This window comes from Mustela lutreola, chromosome 3 (genome assembly GCF_030435805.1).
Source record: "Mustela lutreola isolate mMusLut2 chromosome 3, mMusLut2.pri, whole genome shotgun sequence".
Lineage (NCBI taxonomy): Eukaryota > Metazoa > Chordata > Mammalia > Carnivora > Mustelidae > Mustela > Mustela lutreola.
Window position 1 is genome coordinate 121,302,129 of NC_081292.1, and position 22,368 is coordinate 121,324,496.

General features: G+C 34.3%; 1 protein-coding gene across 1 annotated transcript in view; it reads right to left on the reverse strand.

Moving 5' to 3' along the window:
* The window catches only part of LRP1B (LDL receptor related protein 1B), a 2,000,743-nt gene that overhangs the window by 510,950 nt on the left and 1,467,425 nt on the right, over positions 1-22,368 (reverse strand). Inside the window, exons 36-37 of the mRNA XM_059166755.1 lie at positions 7,367-7,501; positions 6,660-6,789 (exon numbers count right to left, since the gene is read on the reverse strand). Of these exons, the coding sequence (XP_059022738.1) occupies positions 6,660-6,789; positions 7,367-7,501 (265 nt within the window). The remainder of the gene's footprint in view (positions 1-6,659; positions 6,790-7,366; positions 7,502-22,368) is intronic.

Below are 22,368 nucleotides of genomic sequence, written 5' to 3' on the forward strand. Positions count from 1 at the left end.
TATACTCCAGAGCTCCCCAAGTAATCAGTGGAGACCTGGACCTTGCTCACAGCTGACCTTTTGTTTGGCCTCTTCCCTTTTCCTATCCTGATTCTCTCCCATTTCCTGAACTGAATTCTCATTCCAGGATCTGTTTCTAGGATACCTGATGTAAGACACAAATTTTGTCCATTTTGCTTTCTGGTCCTCTATTCTCCCTGCCCCACTCTATTGCTTCTTTGTTGTCCATGTTCTTCCTACACTGCCTGAATTTGCCTTTCCACCAGTTTCTTCCCCTCTGTCTATGAACATGTGGAGAACCCCCGACTCCTACACAGAGGAAAACTTTCTCCATACCCTACTATCTTCTCAACATTTCTATTGTTCCCTCTTTCCCTTCATTGCTCAAATTTCTGTCACTGTAGATGAAATATGCTAGTTCTACATTCTAATTATGCTTCATTTATTCATTCTTTATATTTGGCTTCTGTCTTTATCACTTTCCTGAAATTAATAAAAATTAACAATATCATACTGATCACCAACTTCATGTTCCGTCCTTTGCTTTAATCTCTCCTCAGCTCTTTACTGCTGGCACCCTCTTCTCCCTGGAACTGTCTCCCCTTGACTTCTATGATGAAGTAATCTTCTGAGGGCTTGAAATGTCCACTTTTCTTTCTCTTTGGCCTTATTGTTGATTTTCTTTTTCCTCTCTCTTAATTATTTCATCCCCTAACTATAAACATTCTTCATTTTTGTCCTTAGACTTCTTTTTTTCTGTACTCTTTTTTGGTGATCTCATTCACTACCATAGTTTATTGCAGAGTCTGAACCATTGGCATAAACCAAAGTGACTTTATATTTATCCAACTCTTGATTCCATATACTCTACTGAATATCTTTTTTCCAGAAGAATCCAGGACGTCCAATCCAGACAATTTCAGTTAAAAGAAAAAAAATAATGTTAAAATTATTGTTTTCAGTCATAAAAGACTGGATCTTTCTGAATCCAAACTGATTATTTCATAAGTATTTTAAAAATGTTTCCCTCTCTGCAGCTTTGATCAAACTCCTGCTGGCCTAAGGACTTAGAGTGAGAAAGTGACCTTTTCTTTTCTTTTCTTCTCTTCTCCTTTCTTTTTTTTTTTCTTTTCTTTCCCCTCCCCTTCCCTTTCCTTCCTTTCTTTTTTCTTTTCTTTTCACTTACTGAACTTTTCTATTTATTTTAGTCTCCCCTTTACATATTTGCCTGTAGCTGTCTCCATTACTTGGCTTGAGGGTAAAGAAAGAACCCCCTCCCCCATAAGAATCTGACTAGGATAGTAACTATTTCTAAGAATTTCCTAATTTAAACAATGCTACAATTTCAATAAACTCTCATTACACTTCTAACCATTGCTTATGTGGAGGCTTTGGGGCCAGAAAGAAGGTTTAGGAGAGAGTCTAGGATCATTTTAATATCCACTTAGGAAAGTAGAGAAGGTATTTGTGGTAATTTCTTTAATATGTGGAGAATGCTATTGTCTATTTTATGGCTCCAAGTTATCCCAGCTACCTATAGGCTCTTCTCTATGTGGCTATACTCTTGCCAATGGCCTTTGCTTTGCCACTACCAATGCTTTGATTATTTTATTTCTTCTTCATATGATATATTTCCTCCCCATCTCAGAGACCTCTCTCCTTCAAGTCTTCTCTATAAAACCTTGACTAAGCATCACCATTGTTGCTACTACCCTCACTGTGATCACCTACTCTGATTATACACAATCTCTTTTTTCTTAAAACTAAGTGTAACTTTACAAAGATCTTACAGAAATTAGGTTAACATGAGATTTAGGCTTGAGTCATACTGATCTAAGCTTTTTAAACCTGAAAATGAATCTCACGTTACAATCTGAGACTATTATTTTAACTGAAACTGTTAAAACAGAAAACTCATTGTGAACAGAAGCAGCATCTGATTTTTATACTATTATACTTTACAGTGCCTACCAGTGTCTTTCACACTATAAGTAGTCCTATTTTGTCAAGATATACTGAACTGAAACCTGAAGAAGAGATGGAGATGCCTGACATGACCTTGCACCCAGCGTGCTGCACTCTAAATTTTTTTTTAATAAACTGGTAGAAATCAGAGTATATGTGGGTCCTTTTGCCTGATGTTCTCAATCATCTTAGAGAAAAGTAGGTATGTTTTTCTACTAAGATGGCTGTGGAGTTATAAAAATATACTTAAAGAGAAGAAGACGTGGAACAACAACTTGAGTTCCTACACTATGTTTCAACAATAAATAAATAAATAAGAAAACTACAGATTGACAAGCAGCAGCAGCAAGAGGCCTGCTAAATTGAACTACATGAATCTATAATAGGCCAGGCACAAGACACCCTCGATCATACAAATGAAGTGTTGGGCTTATTATAAATACAGGGGGAAGAAATTCTTTATTAGAAACAAACTCATTTCCTATGTATCTCTGGGATTTTATAACATTCAAATTATATTTGTTCCTACCATTAGAATAATTACCCACAATAGAGCAATCGATCAAATTTTCTCTACTGAGGCTATAATGATTTATTGCTTGATTATAAATTATAATTTAGAAAGATATTTTTAAAGTACAATCACATTGCCAAAAGTATATTTTTATTTTTAAGTTTATGAGTGTGATATGCACATATTCAATTGAGTCACGTGTTACAGTCTTGGAATTAAACAGAAGCACATCCTTCCCTCACAGTCTTAAGATGTAATGGTATACACTTGGTTGTAGGTAAGGGCCTCTACAGGGGAACAGGAAATCAAACTCAAGTCAAAATTATTTTACAAGCTTCTCCTAATTTTTTTCCAGCATTTTCTCATTATGGATTATCTCTTTTTTCACTTATACTTCTGATTTTTAAATTTTCATTACAGTTTTATCCTGAAACTGTTAAAATTGTTTCCTTGTATTTTAATATTTTTGGTTATTAATTTTTGTAATGTTTTCCAATATATATGTATATGTGTGATACATTACACACACATGCATATGCATACATTGTAGCATGACTTTTGAGTTTAGAAAAACTACTCTCCCACATATCAATTTGAAAGGAGAGTAATATTTAAAATAGCTGAATCAGTTTCCTTATCTGTTAAATAGAGGAAATAATACTACTTTGGGTTTGTTGTGAGCCTTTAAATATACTGAAAGGGTAACAGAATTCCTGCTATATTAGATATAGGGTATATGAGAGAGACATCAAAGATCATACCAAGTGTTTTGACCTAAGCAACTGAAGTAATAGGACAGGCATCAACTAATGGAGGACTCATAATTATAGAGAAAGAGTCAGTTCTGTTTTGAAATTGTTAAGGTTAAGATTTCTGGTGGATCTTCTTTTGGTTATCTATTGCTTCTAGCAAACCCCTCCAAATTTAAAGGCTTAAAACAACAGTAACTTACTTACTTCTGCATTTGCAATTTGATAAGAGCTCAGTAGGAACCATTCATTCCTTCTTCACATCGACTGTGGTGCCACCAAGGTGGAGGTGACATAGAAGCTAGGGACTGGAATCATTTAGATCCACTCACTCAACATATCTAGCAATTGGTACTGGCTCTTAGCTCAGACCTTAGCTAGGGTTGTTAGCTGGAACACCTACACTGGCCCCTTCATGGTGTACCTTGGCTTCCTCATAGCAGAGTGGGTGGTTTCTAAGAATGTCCCAAGATAACCATGTAAAAGTTTTCTTTTTTCTTATGATACAGCCTTAGATTTTACATGGTATCACTTCCATAATAGTCAGAGATCCACCCAAATTCAAGCATATGGAAAAGATGCTCACCTCTGTTTGGAAGTGTCAGTATCACATTTTAAGGAGAGCATGTGAAATGGCAGATACTATTGTAATCATTTTGGAAAATAAAGTCTGCCACAGATCTGTTTGAAGAAGTAGTCCATAACATAAAAAAATAGAGTTTAGAGTGAGGTGGGTCTTGCTTTCAACATTTTACAGTCTTTAACATTTAGGTGGGATGAGACTACCAAAGAGAGAATGACACCAAGGACTGAGCCCTGGGGAACGTCAAAATTAAGGTGTCGAAGAGAAAATGAACTAAGAAAGGAGAGCGTGTTGGAATGACTACTAAAATGGAAAAATCAAGAGAATTGGTTTCCTTCTTCCTCATAATGTCTCTTTGAAATTCATTGAAATTCACTTCCTCAAGATCTGTCCTAGTAATAGAAACTGAGTTTGCTGAGAAACTGAGTTTGTTGTACAAATTGTTAGGTATGGGACCTCATGCAAGCCCATGTGATGAGACATAACTTGTTAAGTATGTCAAAATAATATTTTCCGTCTGTCTCTTGACTGATCTAAGGATGGGCATGTAATTTCTGATTAAGGGATAACAAAGGAATTGACATAAGGATGTTTTTCTTCCCAAATATGATCCAGCAAGGAAAAGCTGTTTTTATCCTCTTCCTTTTCTTTTTAAGTGTAAACAAACTCCTTGATGATATATCAAGCATGTTGCAACAGTGAGACCAAGACATGAAGTCTAAGACAGAATATAATGTAGTAAAGATAAGAGTTGGAAAAAAAAATAGAAAAACTCCAAAAATTTACACTCAAAATTTTTGCATCCAAGAGCATTCTTAACCAATGCAAGTTTTTAAATTTTGACAACATAATCTTAGCCAGAAATGTGACAAATTGCAGGTGTTATTTCGCTTTCCTATATTAATCTTTTTTGTTCCCTTTTTCACTGTACTAATAAAATGACTTAATTTTATAACATTTGTCAAGAAACTGAAGCAAATGAAGATATTGGCAAAACAACATACAACCTATAACAAATAAGAAAGTTTGTAGACTTTCACAAGAGCCAATTTGATGTTTTACATAGATTGACTTCATTCTAAATCAGCATCATGTTATCTAACACACCATGGTTCACTTGCCCATCCCTCCAAAAAGAAGAGGAGTTCTATTAACGTAAAAACATCCGCCATTTAAAAACCAACAAAAAACTCTGAAGTCAAATCATACTAGCAATGAAAGAAACACAGTGGTGGCAAGTTATATAAAGTTTTATTATAGGACGACTTCGATATCACTGCTTAAAAGAAAAACAGTTACCAGTCTGCATATTATTTTTTACCAGCCACTGTACTAAACACTGGGGATAGAGAAATAAACCAAATGTGCATGACTATTCTCCTCATAGCACAGTGAAGAATGGAGACATCATCCAGTCCAGAGAAAAAAAAACAGAGCTACTAAGCAAATAAATATAAGTAAATAAGTAAATATTAGTGCATGGGATTTAGGAAAAAATGAAAGTAATCAAAGTACTAGGTACTTCACAGAATAGAACAATCTAATCTGTTTACAAAGCCAGGGAAGGATAAACAAAATTTAGCAAAGTAAAAATGGGAAGGAAAACACTGCCGATAAAGGAAAGAGGTTGTTCAAAGGGTAGGTATAGAAAAGAACAGGAAGTATCTGAAAATATTTTTAAAACTACGTAGTCCAACAGAGACTGAATGAGATATTACAAAGAGGCAGTAGCAGGAATATGAGCCTGAGTCTTTACATAAGGTCTGATTCAGAAGGATCACAACAGAAATGTCTGGCGGCTCAGTTGGTTGAGCATCTGACTCTAGACTGCTGCTCAGTTTCTGATCTCAAGGCCATGAGATTGTGCCCTGCATCCATCCCTAACCCTTGCACCAGAATCTCACATGGCTCTCCTCACTCAGCACAGAGTCTGCTTGTCCCTCTCCCTTTGTTCCTGGCCCACCTGCTCATGCTCTCTCTAAAATAAATAAATAAATAGATAGATAGATAGATAGATAACAAGTAAATAAATAAGATATTAAAAATAAAACTAAAGAAGGATCACAACAGAAATTTGGGCTTTACACCAAAGTTAATGAGGATCCCTCAAAAGGATTTAAGCAATATTTATATTGAAGGAAAAAATTTCACTGTAACCTTTAATGATGTTAGGAGATGAACTGGGAAATTATTGCAGTGTTGTATGTGTAAGATAAGAACAGATTTAATTAAAGTGGGAGTTGCAAAGATGGAGAGTAGTAGATTGATAATATTTAGAAAAGAAATATTAATAGAAATTGATGGCAGATTAAATTCATTTTAATTTTAGATATGCAAAGTTTGAGCATCTATGAAACATCTGAATGGAAAAATGGAGATGTCAAAAAGGCAGGTAGACATATTTATCTTGAACTCAAGGGAAAAAAATACAAAGCTTGGGATGAATATGTTGTCTTAGCAACTGTAGACTTATAAAAGAAAATTGAGGCTATAGAAATATTGAAGAATGAGGTTGGATATTAATCACTCATCAAGTAAGTGAATACCCATTTTGTAAACAGTTGTAGGGTAGAACTTTAAATTGAGAATCCAGAAACATGTTGGTATACTTACTTGGATTTACACATACATTAAAGAACTGTGTTATAAATATGACCTCTTCAAATATATTCTAAAATATACATCACAGAGTGAAAATAAACTTTTCGCTTTTTGCTCAGGTAAAATACTGAGTTTCATTTCAAATACTATGAGTAAAAATAAATATTAATATGAACATCTGGATTTTTTAAATGAAACTTAAGAAAACTCACTTAAAACTCAAGATATATGTAAAGCTTAAAATTACCCTTTCTCTGGGTGCACAGCTATAGATCTTGGTTGATCCAGGCCTTGGGAAATAATTACATATCGGAAAGAGCCATTGAGTCTTGCAACTTCAATTAAGTTGAAACCATGATCTGTCCAATATATGTTACCTAGGAGAAACACAGGTGCGTTTACAATATGGTTGTAAGAAAGAAAAATATTTATTATTTATGGCTAAAATTAACTTTCTAAGCATTTGCATAACTATCAAGAAATCATATATTCCTATTTTTTTAATGTGTACATTTCCTAAGCAGAAAGTTGTAAATAAACTAATATGCAAATACTTCCCAATCTCATGCATCTGTAGTTTAAACTATATAATGATACATTTATATGCTAAAAATAAGTTGAAACTTCTCTCACCTAAAGAAGGGATCTATTTTAACTTTCTACTGACTCCAGGCAAAAGAGAACTTCTAACACGTTTGTTTACCTGCCTCACAGTTCCCAGGAGATTTGGGCAAAGTTAACACTACATAATCTTCTTCTGCATAAAAACACTTGTCTAAAGACTCAAAAGCATTAGAAAGAATGAAGCCAAGAGCAAAAAGACTATTTATCCCCATGGCTAGAAGTACAAAAAAAAAAAAAATATTGTGAGTTGGAAACAGAATTTTTATGAAGGAGATTGAGATCCTAACAGAATAGGTAGGAAATGAGAATAGAAAAAGCCATGGATTATACCAGCAATCCAGTCAATAGCTATCCCCTCCACTCTTCCCAAGCCATTGGTAATGATATCTTCTTTCCAAGTCTGATCTCTTTTAGCTCGGCTAATTTTATTGAAGCCCATGTCTGTCCAGTAGATGGTATCATTTTCTATGGATAAGACAGAAAGAAAAAAAAAGCAAAAAACATACACATACACTATAAAAGATATCAATGTATATATAAGGATCACATTGTTTTAGTATTTTGGGGGTTATCATCCTGGGTATACTAGGGTATAGATATTCTTCAGGACAATTTACTAACACAAATAGCAAGAAAGATATTAAAGCAACATGAAAGAGCCTAATCAAATGTTTTCTTAAAAGTACTTTTGAAATATATGTGGAAATGACCTATCACATCCTTGATTGTTTTTTCTTCATTTTTCTACTCATTTAAATAAAAAAAATACTTATCTCACATTATTTTGCAACCCTGATGTCAAACCATGCTATTTTGGTCCACAGTTTTTCCCTTCACACCTATACCTGTGTCTGAGTTCTCTAAATATAAAAAGAATACTACTGGAGGTAATCAACAAAGTTTTAAAGTAGAGAGAGAACAGAAAGAAACATAAGGGCATTTCAACTATATCAAGAGTGTTTTAAGCATAAGGTCATTCAAAATATATAAAGTCTTAAAAATGCCCTAGCATTCAATTATTCCTTCTGAGGTCCTAGTTTCCCAAATGTCAAGTACAAACCCCTTACATTATTTTTCAAACTCTGATTGTACAAATGGGCTTAAGAATACTTGAAAAATGGCTCTATGCTATCGCAGAGTCTTTAAATAACAGTGCTTTCTGAATATTTGAATGAAAAATGTGTCTAAAGATTCTAAATGAAATATATTATATATGCATGCATATGCATAAAGGGTAGCGATTATAGACCAATGATTTTAAATATAGCCACCAGAAAGACACTGGGGACAAATCATTAAATAATAAATTTGCCACCAACTAAGTAAGTTTTTGTGTTGTGACCTACGTGGCCATTTGAAGAACAAATCCTTTAAGACCAATATAATTTCCCTCTGGCACAGTGACAGACTATGGAAATAAAGAAAAAGCAATTAGTATAATAAAGCCATTTATCAGTAAGCTTTGAGAGTCCATTTCAAGAATAATATAGTCTAAATTTTTTTGCCTAATTGGAAAAAGATTCCAAATCCCTTGTTCTCAAGAATGGTAAGTCAAATATATAATTGTTTGAAGCAGAGAAGATACCTTTTTCAAATATTTATCTGGAAAGCAAGAACTTGTTTGGTTTTTCCAATTTTGTAAAAGTATTAGTTAACATTTGAAAGAGTGAATCAGTGAACAATAAACATTATTTTTGCATCAATACTAAGCATTACGTCAAATTTAAATTCTCTTCCGCAAATGTTAGACCTATATATCTAACTGCTTTTTTGTATCTCCACTTTTATGTAGAGAAGACAATCTTGGTATACAAAAGACAAATTCTGGATTTCTACATGAAAACTCTTCTCTTGTAGTCTTCTACATTGCAACTCCATAAGCCATGACAGTATGATGGATGATATCTCCATCCTCTGTTTCTTGGGCTAAAAACTTCATATTATCCTTGAATACTTTTTCTCAAACTTCACATCTAATCCATCACCCATATACTGTAGTGTTCAATCTACTACAAAGTATTTTTGGTTCTTTAAATTCTTTCAAATCATATCCATCATCTAACTACTTTTCACACTCTGTACTACTTACAGTGCAATCCAAACTACTATTAACTCTTGCCTGAAGCACAGTTGGCTCTTGAACAACCCAAATTTGAACTGTGTAGGCCCATCATCATGGTTTCTTTTTTCTTTTTTTTTTAAGATTTTATTTATTTATTTGACACAGAAAGAGATCACAAGTAGACGGAGAGGCAGGCAGAGAGAGGGGGAAGCAGGCTCCCTGCTGAGCAGAGAGCCCAATGTGGGGCTCAATCCCAGGACCATGAGATTATGACCTGAGCGGAAAGCAGAGGTTTAACACTCTGGGCCACCCAGGTGCCCCCATGGTTTTTTGTTTTGTTTTGTTTTCAACAAATATACTGAACAATATTTATATAGTCACAGACAGATATTTTATCCTGTAGGCAGACGATGTAAATTTACAGCATCAATAAACTCAATAAAGTACTTTAAATGTATTTCTCTAATTATTTTGTTAGTAACATTTTCTTTATCTAGCTTGCTTTATTCTAAGTATACAGTATATAATACGTACAACATACAAAATATGTGTTAAGCAACTGTTTATGTTATTGGTAAGGCTTCTAGTCAACAGTAGGTTCTTAGAGGTTAAGTTTTGGGGGAGTCAAAAGTTATATGCAGATTTTCAACTGCATAGGGGTCAGTTCCTTTAATCCCCACATTGTCCAAGGTCAACTATATTGAAAATAGCTTTTTAACTTTTTGCCCAGCTTCATTTCTGCCTCAGTACTCACCTTTCTTCCCCAGTTCTTTCTTTACTTAGGGGCCATTGTTACCCTTTTTAAAAGTAAATGAGATCATTTCTCTCCTCTCCACTCAAACTCTCTAATCATTTGTCATTTCATCCAAGGCACAATTAAAGTTTCTTCCCATTACCTTCATAATCTACCCATATCCTTCAACCTTCTCTCACTTGACATCCTTCCATTTTCGCCTTCACTCATTATCTCTGGTTAACAGACTTTCTCCTCCTAACAGAAACCAAATATTATCAAAGTTCTTTACATTACTCCTTCTGCTTAGGAGCTCTTTCCTCAGATATCAGCATACCTCTGTCTTAGCTCAAATATCCCTTCCTTCTTACTGAAACCTTCTCTGACTACCCGTGAAAAATTATTTCCTAGACATGCTCTACTCGCCTCATCAAACTATTTTTGTCCCTAGCATTTATTACTGTCAGACCCTGTGAGGGTCGAGGCTTTACTTTGTTGACTGCTTTATCCTTGGCACCTAGAAAAATAATATCTGACATGCAGTAAGCTCAAAGTAAACATTTGTTGAATAATGAATGAATGTGATATGCTATACAAAGACTGGCTGAAGGAGATATAGGGAAGACACAGAGTTTATCATGGGAAACTTTATAAACTCAATGAGAAGAAAGTATGCATTTGAAAAAAAAAATGACTAACAACTCACAATACTGGAGCATGAGCAGCATATACGTAGTACAGGCAAGTAATCTTGCAAAAGTTCAAAGAAAATATTCACAACAATCTTCACAAGTAATAGGAAGAAATGCCCTATTTTGTATGGGAATCTTACTTTTGAATTACCCTCTAATAACTCTGCCAGGCTGCAAACTTCTGTTTCATATAACCAAGAAACATTCTTCTTCACAAACTACAGTTCCCATATACTTTTATTATCATATTGAGCTGAAATCAGGGCTTTACATTTTTTTTTTTTTTCTCTTAGAAACAGACCATGAGAAGGTTGTCTGGGTGGCTCAGTTGGTTAGTGTCCAACTTTTGATTTCGACTCAGGTCATGATCTCAGGATCCTGGGATTGAGTGCCACTTTGGGCTGTACTCTCAGCTTGGAGGCTGCTTAAAATTCTTTCTCCCTCTCCCTTTGCCCTCCCCCCACTCGTGCTCATTCTCTCTGAATAAATAAAAAAAAATAAAAAATCAGACTCTGAGATAATTCATAGGTAGGGGTTGCAACTGACCCAACTTTTACCAATGTAGTCACATGTGCTGTAGATAGTTCATGAATATTCATTTTGTGGGTAATAGATTAATTTGTAACACTGAAGTTATCTCTAAATGGTCAAGTCCACCACGTCAAAGCACTGAGGAACTGAAAAGTTTCCTTGTATTATTTCTATTGGATATTTTGGGAGATTAGTGAGCAAATCAATCTTGTGGTGACACAGTAAAGAGGACTTAAACAACAGAATTAAATCAGCCATTCATATCCAAATTTCTTTCTTACTAATTCTTTCACATACATATTCAGACCTACACATTTTATATTGAGTAAGTTCACAAATACATAAGAATATGTTTTCTTAAAAAATATATTTTCTAATATCTGGGAATATCTGCAAATAAACAAATTATATCAAGACTGTCTTCATTAAGAATAAAATCAGACTGAATGATGATAAAATTTTACAACAAATGGTAAAGATACAAAATGGAAATACATATAAATATAGAAAGGGAAGAAAAGACTATCATAACTGTGTCCTGATACTCCAAAACATATTTTTTTAACTTTAATTATCCTTATTCAACACATTCTTTTTTTTTTTTTTTTTTTTTTTAAAGATTTTATTTATTTATTTGACAGAGAGAAATTACAAGTAAGCAGAGAGGCAGGCAGAGAGAGGAGGAAGCAGGCTCCCTGCTGAGCAGAGAGCCCGATGCGGGACTCGATCCCAGGACCCTGAGATCATGACCTGAGCCGAAGGCAGCGGCTTAACCCACTGAGCCACCCAGGCGCCCCTATTCAACACATTCTTATAGAATATTTAGTGTGTGTTAAACATTATTATAGGCTTAGGAGTTTGGTGGCAAACATGATAGACAGTCCTTGTAATCACAGAGTTCACTTCTGGAATTAAATTAAAAATAAACTCTCTTGAGACATATGGTAATTGGTAATGTATAAAATAATCATAGGATTGGAAAATAGAATTTGTAATTTAAGGTAATAACAATTATAATTAGCTCCCCACAGATATAATAAGACACATAGGATATTGGTAACTATTTTCAAGGATTATATAGAGAGATTGGAGGCCAGCTATTGTGCATTGCAACTACAGTCAGAATTAAATGAAAAACTGCATACGGTTATAATGATATTAGTCTGTAAAATAAGGGAGAAGCTTATTGATGCTGAGAAAAGTTAAACTTTTTGAGTTAAGCTCAAGTGCTGACCATCTAACAGAACTAGATTATGCACAGTCCTGTCTGAAAATAGGAAACAAGAAATAAAAATCTCTTAAAGGCCTTTCACTCCTATTTTTATTATGTTTATACTAATATATTATAACATATATTAGTATGTAAAATTTTTATTTATTATAAAATAATCTATTATTATAAATAATTTATTATTATAGAATAACATTTTATATTTATATAAATTATATAATTTTATCATCTATTTTTATGATCAATGAACACTTATTATTTATTGTGAATACACTTATCTCCATGTTAGCTTGGGTTGTTGGGTCCTTTCTAGAAAATTCAGTCTTGTTTCCCCACCTAAACTGAGATACTATTTCAGAAAACACCATACCAAAATAAAAATTAAAAAAAAAAAGATAAAAGATGATGTATAAGTTTACCATGCTTCCCTCTCCTAATGAAAAAGTCACCAACACACCAGGAAGATAACAGACTAGATTGCAAGGGGTCTAGGGCTAGGATCTTAACATTGATTGTCCCACCGTTTCCCATGAGACTTTCACAAAGTTACTTTGTCTCTCTTGACCTCAGTTTCCTCACATATAATATGAATATACAAATAGAAAGACAGAGATATACAGATATAAGTAAAAGAAGGTAAAACCTATATAACTTTTATGATTCCTTTCAACTCTTGATATTCTAATATTAAGATTTAATTTTTGGTTGTACTTTAAAGGAATATAGTATCTCAAAGTTCTGCCCAATTTTAACTGCTACATAGATTCTCCTTTTTCTCTGTAATTTTTTCTTATTTTAACTAGCTTTGTTGTCTGGAGCTAAAAAGAATAAAGCATATGATTTTTCCCAGAACATGCTACTAATGGTTATGAAACCACATTTATTTTTTTAACTGCAGACCTTCACACTTATCCTACTAAACATTACCCTGTTACCTTTGATCAGTGATCTTGTCAATTGACATTTTTCAAAAAAATCATGTTATCCAGTGCTCCTTTTTGTGATACCCACAATGTGATAAGTATATCTTGATTCAACTATATCTTTATTCAAGGCAATAAGAAATATGTTGAACAGAATCAAAAATATGCTTTTGGCATACCAATTTCTGCTGCAATTGCAACTCTGGTTTCATTCTGGTTGATACAACCAGGAAGAACTCCTACCACAGATCAAGAGGCAAGAAATTCTCAAGATTCTCCCCTTTCCAGGAATTAGTCTGTGCTGATCTACTCTGGTTGAGAGTGCTTACCTTACGTGGTAAGGGGCAAATGACTGGCTTCAACTAAGGAATGGTTTTACAATGTATTATTATTAAAAAGTAGAGGGGAGCTTATTATTTTAGCTTCCTCCTCAATTACCAGGATTTTTTTTTTTTCCTGCACCAGTGTTGAATATGTCTGAGAGGTGAATATTACAGCGAAGCCAAGAAAAATACTGGAATTTTGGATGAGTCGTTTACAAATATTATAATATTTTTGTAAAAGATCTATATCTTAACACTTTGATCACACATCCCCAGGCTTTAGTCTTTTATTTTGTCTAGAATTCTAAAAGGTAAAGTAAATATAACAAATACAATCTCAACTCGGTAAAAATGGTGACATCCAACCTTAATTCTGAGGACCCAGAACACTGAAAGACTATAAGAGCTCCTGGCTCCTATTATAATTGTTTCTATTGTCTTGCAAATAAGAGCCAGTGCTGTGAGGATCAGGAAAACAAAACAAAAAAAGCAAAAAAAAAAAAAAAAAAAAAAAAAAAAAAAACCATGAGGATGGAAAGAGTTTGTGAGCTATTAGCTATCAGATTAGAAGGAACTACAAAGAATATGGGAGAGACAGAAGTAAGGGAAGAAAGGAAGGAAGGGTATTGCACTTCTATTTTATCATTGGCATAGCCACTCCATATGCTAATATGACTTAACAGAGACTATTAGAGATTTAAGAAGAGTAAGAGAAACTGAGGCATTCTGAAAATGACTTTTAAAAATGTTATAATCAGTGCTTAAGGAACAAGTTTCTTCTGTCATCTTTTATCAGTACATTGCTGATAAATTTAAACCATTTTATCAGACTATGTATAAATGTAGCTATATTTTGAATCTAGCAGCTACTGTGAGAAAGACAACTGGATGGCAAAAAAATATATTTGTCATGGTTAGCGAAGCTACAAAAATTAGAAGGTACCCCACAATTTATTTTTAAAAATCTTACCATAAATTTCCTTTTCCCTTAATTAAAACAAAAACAAAAACCTCTAACATAAACAAATCCTTCCAAAGGGATCTGAGTTTGGTCATTAGATCTGGTAATATGGATGGATTCTAGTACCTAGTACCTAATTCCGTAATAATTTGGTAAATGACAACAACAGAAGCTCAGAATCTGGTTGACCTTTAGGAGGTTTACTTTTCCCAGGTTTATAAATTAATAAAATTATAGACATTTTATAGAAAACAAGAATCTTTAGTAATACATTTTGCTAGTACCTTCTTAGAGCTTACAAAGAACTTGTTTAGAAGGTTAAGTTAGATCCACAACACAAAGAATTACTTAAGGACAGTTCCAAATCATGAGTACTAAAATTTGCAAATTTGTTTAGCTTAATTTATTTGCCAATGTCTTTTTGTTCCCATTTGTGGGACCCATTATACTGTATCCCACACATTAAAAATAAAGACTTTTAGGCTCACTCCCAAAAGCACATGCTAACTTATTGGAAATTCTATGTAAAGTAAGACTTGGTTTCTTGATAAACTTCAGGCTTGGGTTCCAGAGAATGATTTATCTATGACTATTCTTTCTTGGGATCAGAAAATAATATCCTTCACCCATCTCCTCCAACCATCAGTTTTTACTTGGACTTTAATTATTTACCATCACTTTCAGATGAGCTGGTTACCCACACTTTTCCCCTTTGAGGTAAAAAAGTATAAGGCTTCTAGGAGGCTTTTATTGTCATTTATCAGCAGTGACCTTAACAGGGAGGCCCAGAAATCCAACTGTTTCTCTATTTACAAAGTCTGCCTTAAGACATGCAATTCATTAATTCCTCTAGCTTAGTTAACATAATGATTTCCAAATGGATTTCATTCTAAAACTTTGACACATATGACGGTTACCTCCAATCCAAACCCTACTTTTTGTTCTTTTGGAAATCATCTTATAATTTTTGGGAAGAAGAGACTTTCTCACATCACTTCTACATTTTCCAGTCATAGTATATTTAAATGCTATTTTTTGTGCTTGGTATGTGTCAGTCATTTCAACACAGATACTGGATTCAGCCCTTTCCTCTGATCTACTTCTTATAACTGAAGGAGCAAGAGGCTGGCTGAGGACAAAGCAAAAGCTGGCGCCTTGCACCCCCCCCTTCACCCACTCCCCTCCATATGTGTAGCATTCCTCAGGCACCCCTGACTGCCATAAAATGATAAATAGTTAACTTGCAGAGATCACAGTCCTTCAGGGTAGGAGTCTCCCTTGGTTTGCAAATGTCCTTGAGATTTACAACAAAGAAGTTACCTTATCAATAGCCCAATTTCCAAAGACACAACCAAAGAAGGCGGAGGTAGAAGGAAAAGTAAATAAAGTTAAATTTCTTCTAAACCTAAATCGCACTAACAAGGACATTTGATAGCAGGAATGTAACATTCCACCAGGAGACTCCCAATTGTCTTTATGTTAGTGCCTCATTAGAGGGAAAGTGGCCTTGGCTTGATAGTAACCAGGCCTTCAATATCCTGATAGTGCTTTTTTTTTGCATGCATGGGCTAACCGGCCAGTTCTGCTTCTGTAAGATTGCTTTGTCTGCTTTCGCACGGGGGTCCCCTGACCCAATCCACTGACGCCAAGTATGCCTATTCAAACTGTCAATCAATCAGCTCAGCCCCACCCGAAACTTCTTTGTATCTGTCTATAAAAATCCTGCACCGACCCAGCTCCGGACCTCTCGGCGTTATCGGCAACCTGCAATAAACGACCCTTGCTGCTTGGCTTTGACTCACGTCTCTGGTGGTCTTTTAAGGTGGGGGTAATATTCAGTTGGCATTTCAATAACCCCACCCACACATGAAATATAAATAATGTAACAGAATTTATGGAAGCATGGGACTGGGGGATAAATTATAACAACATAAAAAACCTCAAACTGAAAATTTTTAGATACCTTATTCTAGAAAGGGCTCTGGTCATACCCACCAGAGGTGATTTTTCAGTGGCAGCCCTGGCCTCACACCTTATTGCACACCGCTCTCCTCTGATCTCATCTCAATTGATCATTCCCTCCCCTTTCAGATTTCAGTCTCCAAAAACAGACCTTCTATAACTATTGTTCCCAACCTCAGGAACAGGTTTGCCTTCACACAGTTCAAACTCAATACTCCTCAAATGGCTGTCTGGTAGAATTGCCTAGAGAAGTTTAAAAAAAAAAAAAATACTCAGTATAATGGTTCACCTTAGTGATTTTTTTTTTTTTTTTTTTTAAAGATTTTATTTATTTATTTGACAGAGAGAAATCACAAGTAGATGGAGAGGCAGGCAGAGAGAGAGAGAGGGAAACAGGCTCCCTGCTGAGCAGAGAGCCCGATGTGGGACTCGATCCCAGGACCCTGAGATCATGACCTGAGCCGAAGGCAGCGGCTTAACCCACTGAGCCACCCAGGCGCCCTCACCTTAGTGATTTTTAAGTTGCTTAGTCTGCCATAGTGTGCTGGTTGAGAATTACCAGCTAACTCATCAAAAGCACAGATAAGAAGAAAAACACTTGTTAGTCAACAGGATCTAAGGTCTTGTGAAGGAGATTGCTATTGTAAAATGCTACCCTCACCTCATTACAATCTCTTTGCTATTAATGGCTCACTACTAAAGGCATTTTCAAAGAGAAAAGAAGGCCATATCCAGAACATCATATCTGGGATTTTTTTTTTTCCCCCAGTTGGAGGAGAGCTTTAAATGGGGGGGGGGGGGGAATATATATATATATATGTATATATATATATATATGCATATATATGTGTGTGTGCATATTAAAATATTTTATATAAAATAATTTATTATATATATATATATATATATATATACATATGGTTGTATTTTAAATTTGTTGATTCTGATGAGACAGGAAAATTGAAGAGACTCGATTAAAAAAGCATTTTTTGTTTATTTGTTTTTCCTTTGCTCCAGGTTCTATTCTTGCTAGGGTCTGCACCCCACCCCACTTTGCACATGCCTTGTAATGCAAATAGCATGTATCTCCTGGTAAGGGACAGAGAGAATGCTATCTTTAGAGTCTTTCAGCACAATAGATGGCAAATAAGGAGTGACCATAAATGTTCTGTGAGACGACTGGCTCCAAACACCTTGACACCAAGGCCCCCAGTCTCAGGGGATAAGTGATGAGGAAGGACACCTGGACCATGTCCTTAATCTGACAAGTTCCTGGATGCCTAATCACCAATAAAAAATCTCAGACCCCAAGCAAAGAGGAGACTCCCTTCTTTCCTTCATGAGACTCCCTGACACTCCATCTGTATCTCCTCTCTATGTATCTTTAATAGTCTCTGCTTTCACCTCCAGCTGGCTCCAATTTAATTTCCATCTTGCATGGTCCTACAAAAACCCCTCTGTGTCCTTGGACCCGGCCTACGTGCATCACTGATATGCCACTGGTCCCAGATCTGTCAGAAATCACTGCTCTTCAATCTATACCTCAATCAAGCTAAATCAAAAGACAGCTCAGGGAGATTACTTTGCGTGGATTCTTCTCCATTCTCAATAAGCTGGCTTTTATTGAACTATGTATGATATGTCCTTTGCCACACATACGTATTCTTTGCTTTATTTTTTTTCTTTTAAATTATATAGACCTTGTGAGCCCTGGAATTGATTGCATTCCTGACTTTGTACTGGTTATTAGAAATACAAAAATTGACTCTTAATCTCACAAAACAAACTGAGGGTTGCCGGGGGGAGGGGGTTGGGGAGAAGGGGGTGGGATTATGGACATTGGGGAGGGTATGTGATTTGGTGAGTGCTGTGAAGTGTGTAAACCTGGTGATTCACAGACCTGGGGATAAAAATATATGTATATAAAAAATATATGTTTATAAAAAATAAAAAATAAAAAAAAAAAAAAAAAAAAAAAAAAAAAAAAGAAATACAAAAATTGTATTTGCTGCCAACTTTCAGCAAAAATATACAATTTTAGAGCATACAGTTTATCTTGTTTCATATTACTTTTCCCCCTTTTTTCTTAGCGTTCATTCCCTCACATCTTAATTGTTCATCTTACTGCCATTCCCACATTTTTTAGTACATGCAGTAATGTTTAGAATAAGATGAGATATATCTATACCTATATCTGTATCTATCTTTCTATCTATACATATATATGTAATATATATATATATTTTTAAGATTTATTTGTTTATTTGAGAGAGAGTAAGAGAGAGCATGTACACAGGGGGAGAAGGAGAAGACTCTTGGTCAAGCAGAGTCCAATGTAGGGCTCGATCCCAAGACCCTGAGACCATAACCTGAGCCAAAGGTAGGCACTTAACTGGCTGAGCCACAAAGGTGCCCCGGATATATATATATATATATTTTAACTTATCAAATCATACTTTATACATAAGTGACATCAGAGTCAGTCGGGTATACACACTGTAGGGAATGGCTATACATTGTATAAGACAATGGAAGAAAATGTTAAAATGATGATTTCTTACTTATTTTTCTCATCTTTTAGGAATTTCTATTTTAGTGTATATTTAATGCAGGAATAATATATTCCTTACAAGTAAATAATTTCCTAATAACATAATCAATAAAAAACACATGTATCAAAATGAAATCTCTTCTTGTTTAACCAGTAGTTATATGATAAGAAAGAAGACCTGCTACTTTCCAATCACGCCCCATTTTTGATATGCTCTGTGCCATGACACACCAGCCAAAACCACGGGAGCCTACTGAGTGCTATGGAAATTGAGAGGAAAGCAAGGTCTGTCAAGGTCATCAGAAAAGACTTCAGGGGAGTAGTGAGGCTTTCACTGCCCCTAGAAGACAGGGTAGTATTTGGATTCACATTCGGAGAAATGCACAATATGGTTTACTAAAGAATCAATTTAATAAGTGTAGTCATCTTCATAATAATAGGAGAGATGACAAGAGCATTTCAGGAAGACTGGGGAGCAAAAACTGTGATGACAGCCAATTGTGAATCCATCAGATACTCAGGTACAGATACAAATTAAGTTTTACTTCCTATTCTTTTCGTACTTTGAAACCATTTCGTTAAACATTTTACAGGTTAATAAGGACCCAAGTTCTCAGTATTTCATATTAAAAGGATTCAATAATAAAGCGCTAATGAATTACATTTGTTTCCTTCATTTTGAGAAAGGCAAATCAATACAAACGCTAATGGGCAATTTTCTTAGAGCAACAAATCACTAAAGAACTCCATCCTCGTGAGTAAATAAAATAAAATCTGCAGACTTCAAAGGTTTTAGATATCTTAATCCCCTTAAGGTACAATGTTATGAAATCTTAGATAATGTACATTCTCTTTTAAATTACTCCTTTATCAAATAAGAAATACATGCCCGTCTAGCTTTTGTGTCCTGAATGGAATTTGCATTAAACATACTTATTATAAAAGCAATTCCATTTTCAGGTTTTGAACTGTTTCCTCTCAGGGTAACAAAAAGAATCTTTCACATTTTCTTAAGCATTGACTGTTTTTTCTCTTCAAAGCATTTGCACCGTGCTGTTTTTCACATGCAGTAAGTTAAGTTCTCACAGGCCTTGTGTTCCTAATTTTGACTTTCAGGTAGCATATGAGATCTAAAATGTGCTGTCACAGTCTCATCAGCTTCAGAATAGAAGGGGTCCAATGCTAGCTCCAAGGAGAAATTGTTTTAATTTATTCTGCTTTAGATTTTCAAAGCTAAGCTATAAAATTGAGACAGCATGTTGAATAGATATGTCTTCAGGGGACACCTACTCAGACATTTCTTCAGGAAACCATCAACCCATTTCAGAAAACAATGCCATCTGATTTCACTTTTATTTTTGAATAGGAAAAGACAAAAAAACTGGTTCCTCAAATACTTGGTTTCTATGTTATGCCTCAAATTAGTCAATCAGACAAAGATGGAGTGTATGCCTTAAAAACAGAGGTTTTCTCAGCAAATATATGTGTGTGTGTGTGTGTGTGTGTGTGTAAATATTTTTTTCCATTATCACCTCTGGTGAAAAAGTACCTTAAGTTTACTGAAGACAGGAATGCAACATAATAACTAAAAGCTTGGATATTATGTTCTGAATTAAAAATCTTAGCTGGACTACTTAGTAACTCTATGACATGGGCAGGTTACTTAATCTTTCTGTTCAGTTTCCAAGATACAAATAGGTAATGATAGACATGCCTAGAAGAGTAAATAAATCAATCTTTGTTAGAGCACTTAATGTCTAGTTCATAATATAATAAAGCATCAACTATTAAAAATTTAAAATAATATAATAATATATTAAAATATTAATAAATATAATAAAATAAAAAGTATAATAAGTAACCAACTTGGTAATTTTATATGCTCTTGAAGTTTTAATGTGGTCTTAGTTTAACAAACAATAATCTTTATAAATTTAAAACTATAGAGAAAATATTTTGCTATTTTATTTGCAAAAGAAGAAAAAAATTATTATTAATTAATCGCATCAAGGAAACAAGAGATAGAAAATAATCAGACATTACTATATATTTCTACTCACCATCTATGAATTTTTTATTAAAAATTAACATTGATTTGGATGAGGCATCTCACATTTTCAGAAAAGCAAAGTTAACTCTACTATGAAAAGTTAGACACAGAAAATTTACCCTAAGAATTACTTGAAATTGTCAGTGTTTATTGTACTTAAGGGCAAGTGTGTATTGTATTATATATATATATATATATATATATATATATATATATATATATATATATACTTTTTTTTTAGGACAGGAGGAAGTTCTTATTAACCATTAAGAAATCTATAAAAATTTTTCCTCAATTGGTGTTTTAAATGCCTATGCATATTATTTAAATCATATGTGACAAAAAGATATAAAAATCTTATATGATTATTTTCTAGTTTGATTTCACTATTGAATTGTAGCTAACATGATAATAAAACATAGTCTATAAATGGGTACTGCTCAGACTTTCAGAAACAATGGTTCTTTTTATGAACAAATTCCTGCTAAAAATAGAAAAAATATATAAATTGATAATTTTTGAGAGCTATATGCATTATGTGAGATGACCAATAAGCCTCCTTCAGTCTTTCCAGAGAATCAATAACCTTCTTGTAAGTACTTGGTAGCCATATGCATTATCTATCCTTCCTCAGTGAATTACAATTGTTTCTCAACCTATATTGGGAGTACATTAAAAGAAGGCTATATATTCTCTTCTTAGTTAGCTCCACAGAAGCTGCTGTAATGCTTTGGACTGCATAGATACAAAAGCTCATTGAGAGAATAATTGAGTATGACTGTCATCACTCTTACTATCCAAAAGTCAAATTCAACATGTCAGAAGATAAACCCATCAGAGTTGCCCTCAATCTCCTTTACCTGTGCTCTCTCACTTGATGGGAGAAACAATATTCATCACCCAAACTAAAGACGTGAGAGTTATCACTGATTATTTCTGTATCTATTTACCTTACCCCCCACACCTAATCAATTACCAAGTTCTGTATACTTTAACTGCTTCTTCTTCATTTTTTAAATCTGCATATAGCATTACAGATTTATTCAGGTCCTCACCATCCTTCTTCTGATTTACTGTGACAGCTTCCTAAATGGTCTCCCTTCCTGTAACTTTATTATCCTCCTCTCATTCTCACGATTATCAGGATGACTTAGCTAAAATGTAAAACAGATCTTATCACTGTTCACGTTTCTAGGTTTCCTATGACACAAGGATGTATATCAGATTCCTTAGTAAGTCATATAAAGCAACCTATGATCAAAAACAGTAGTCTCCAAACATTTTTGTTGAGTAAAACAACTTGAGTATCTACC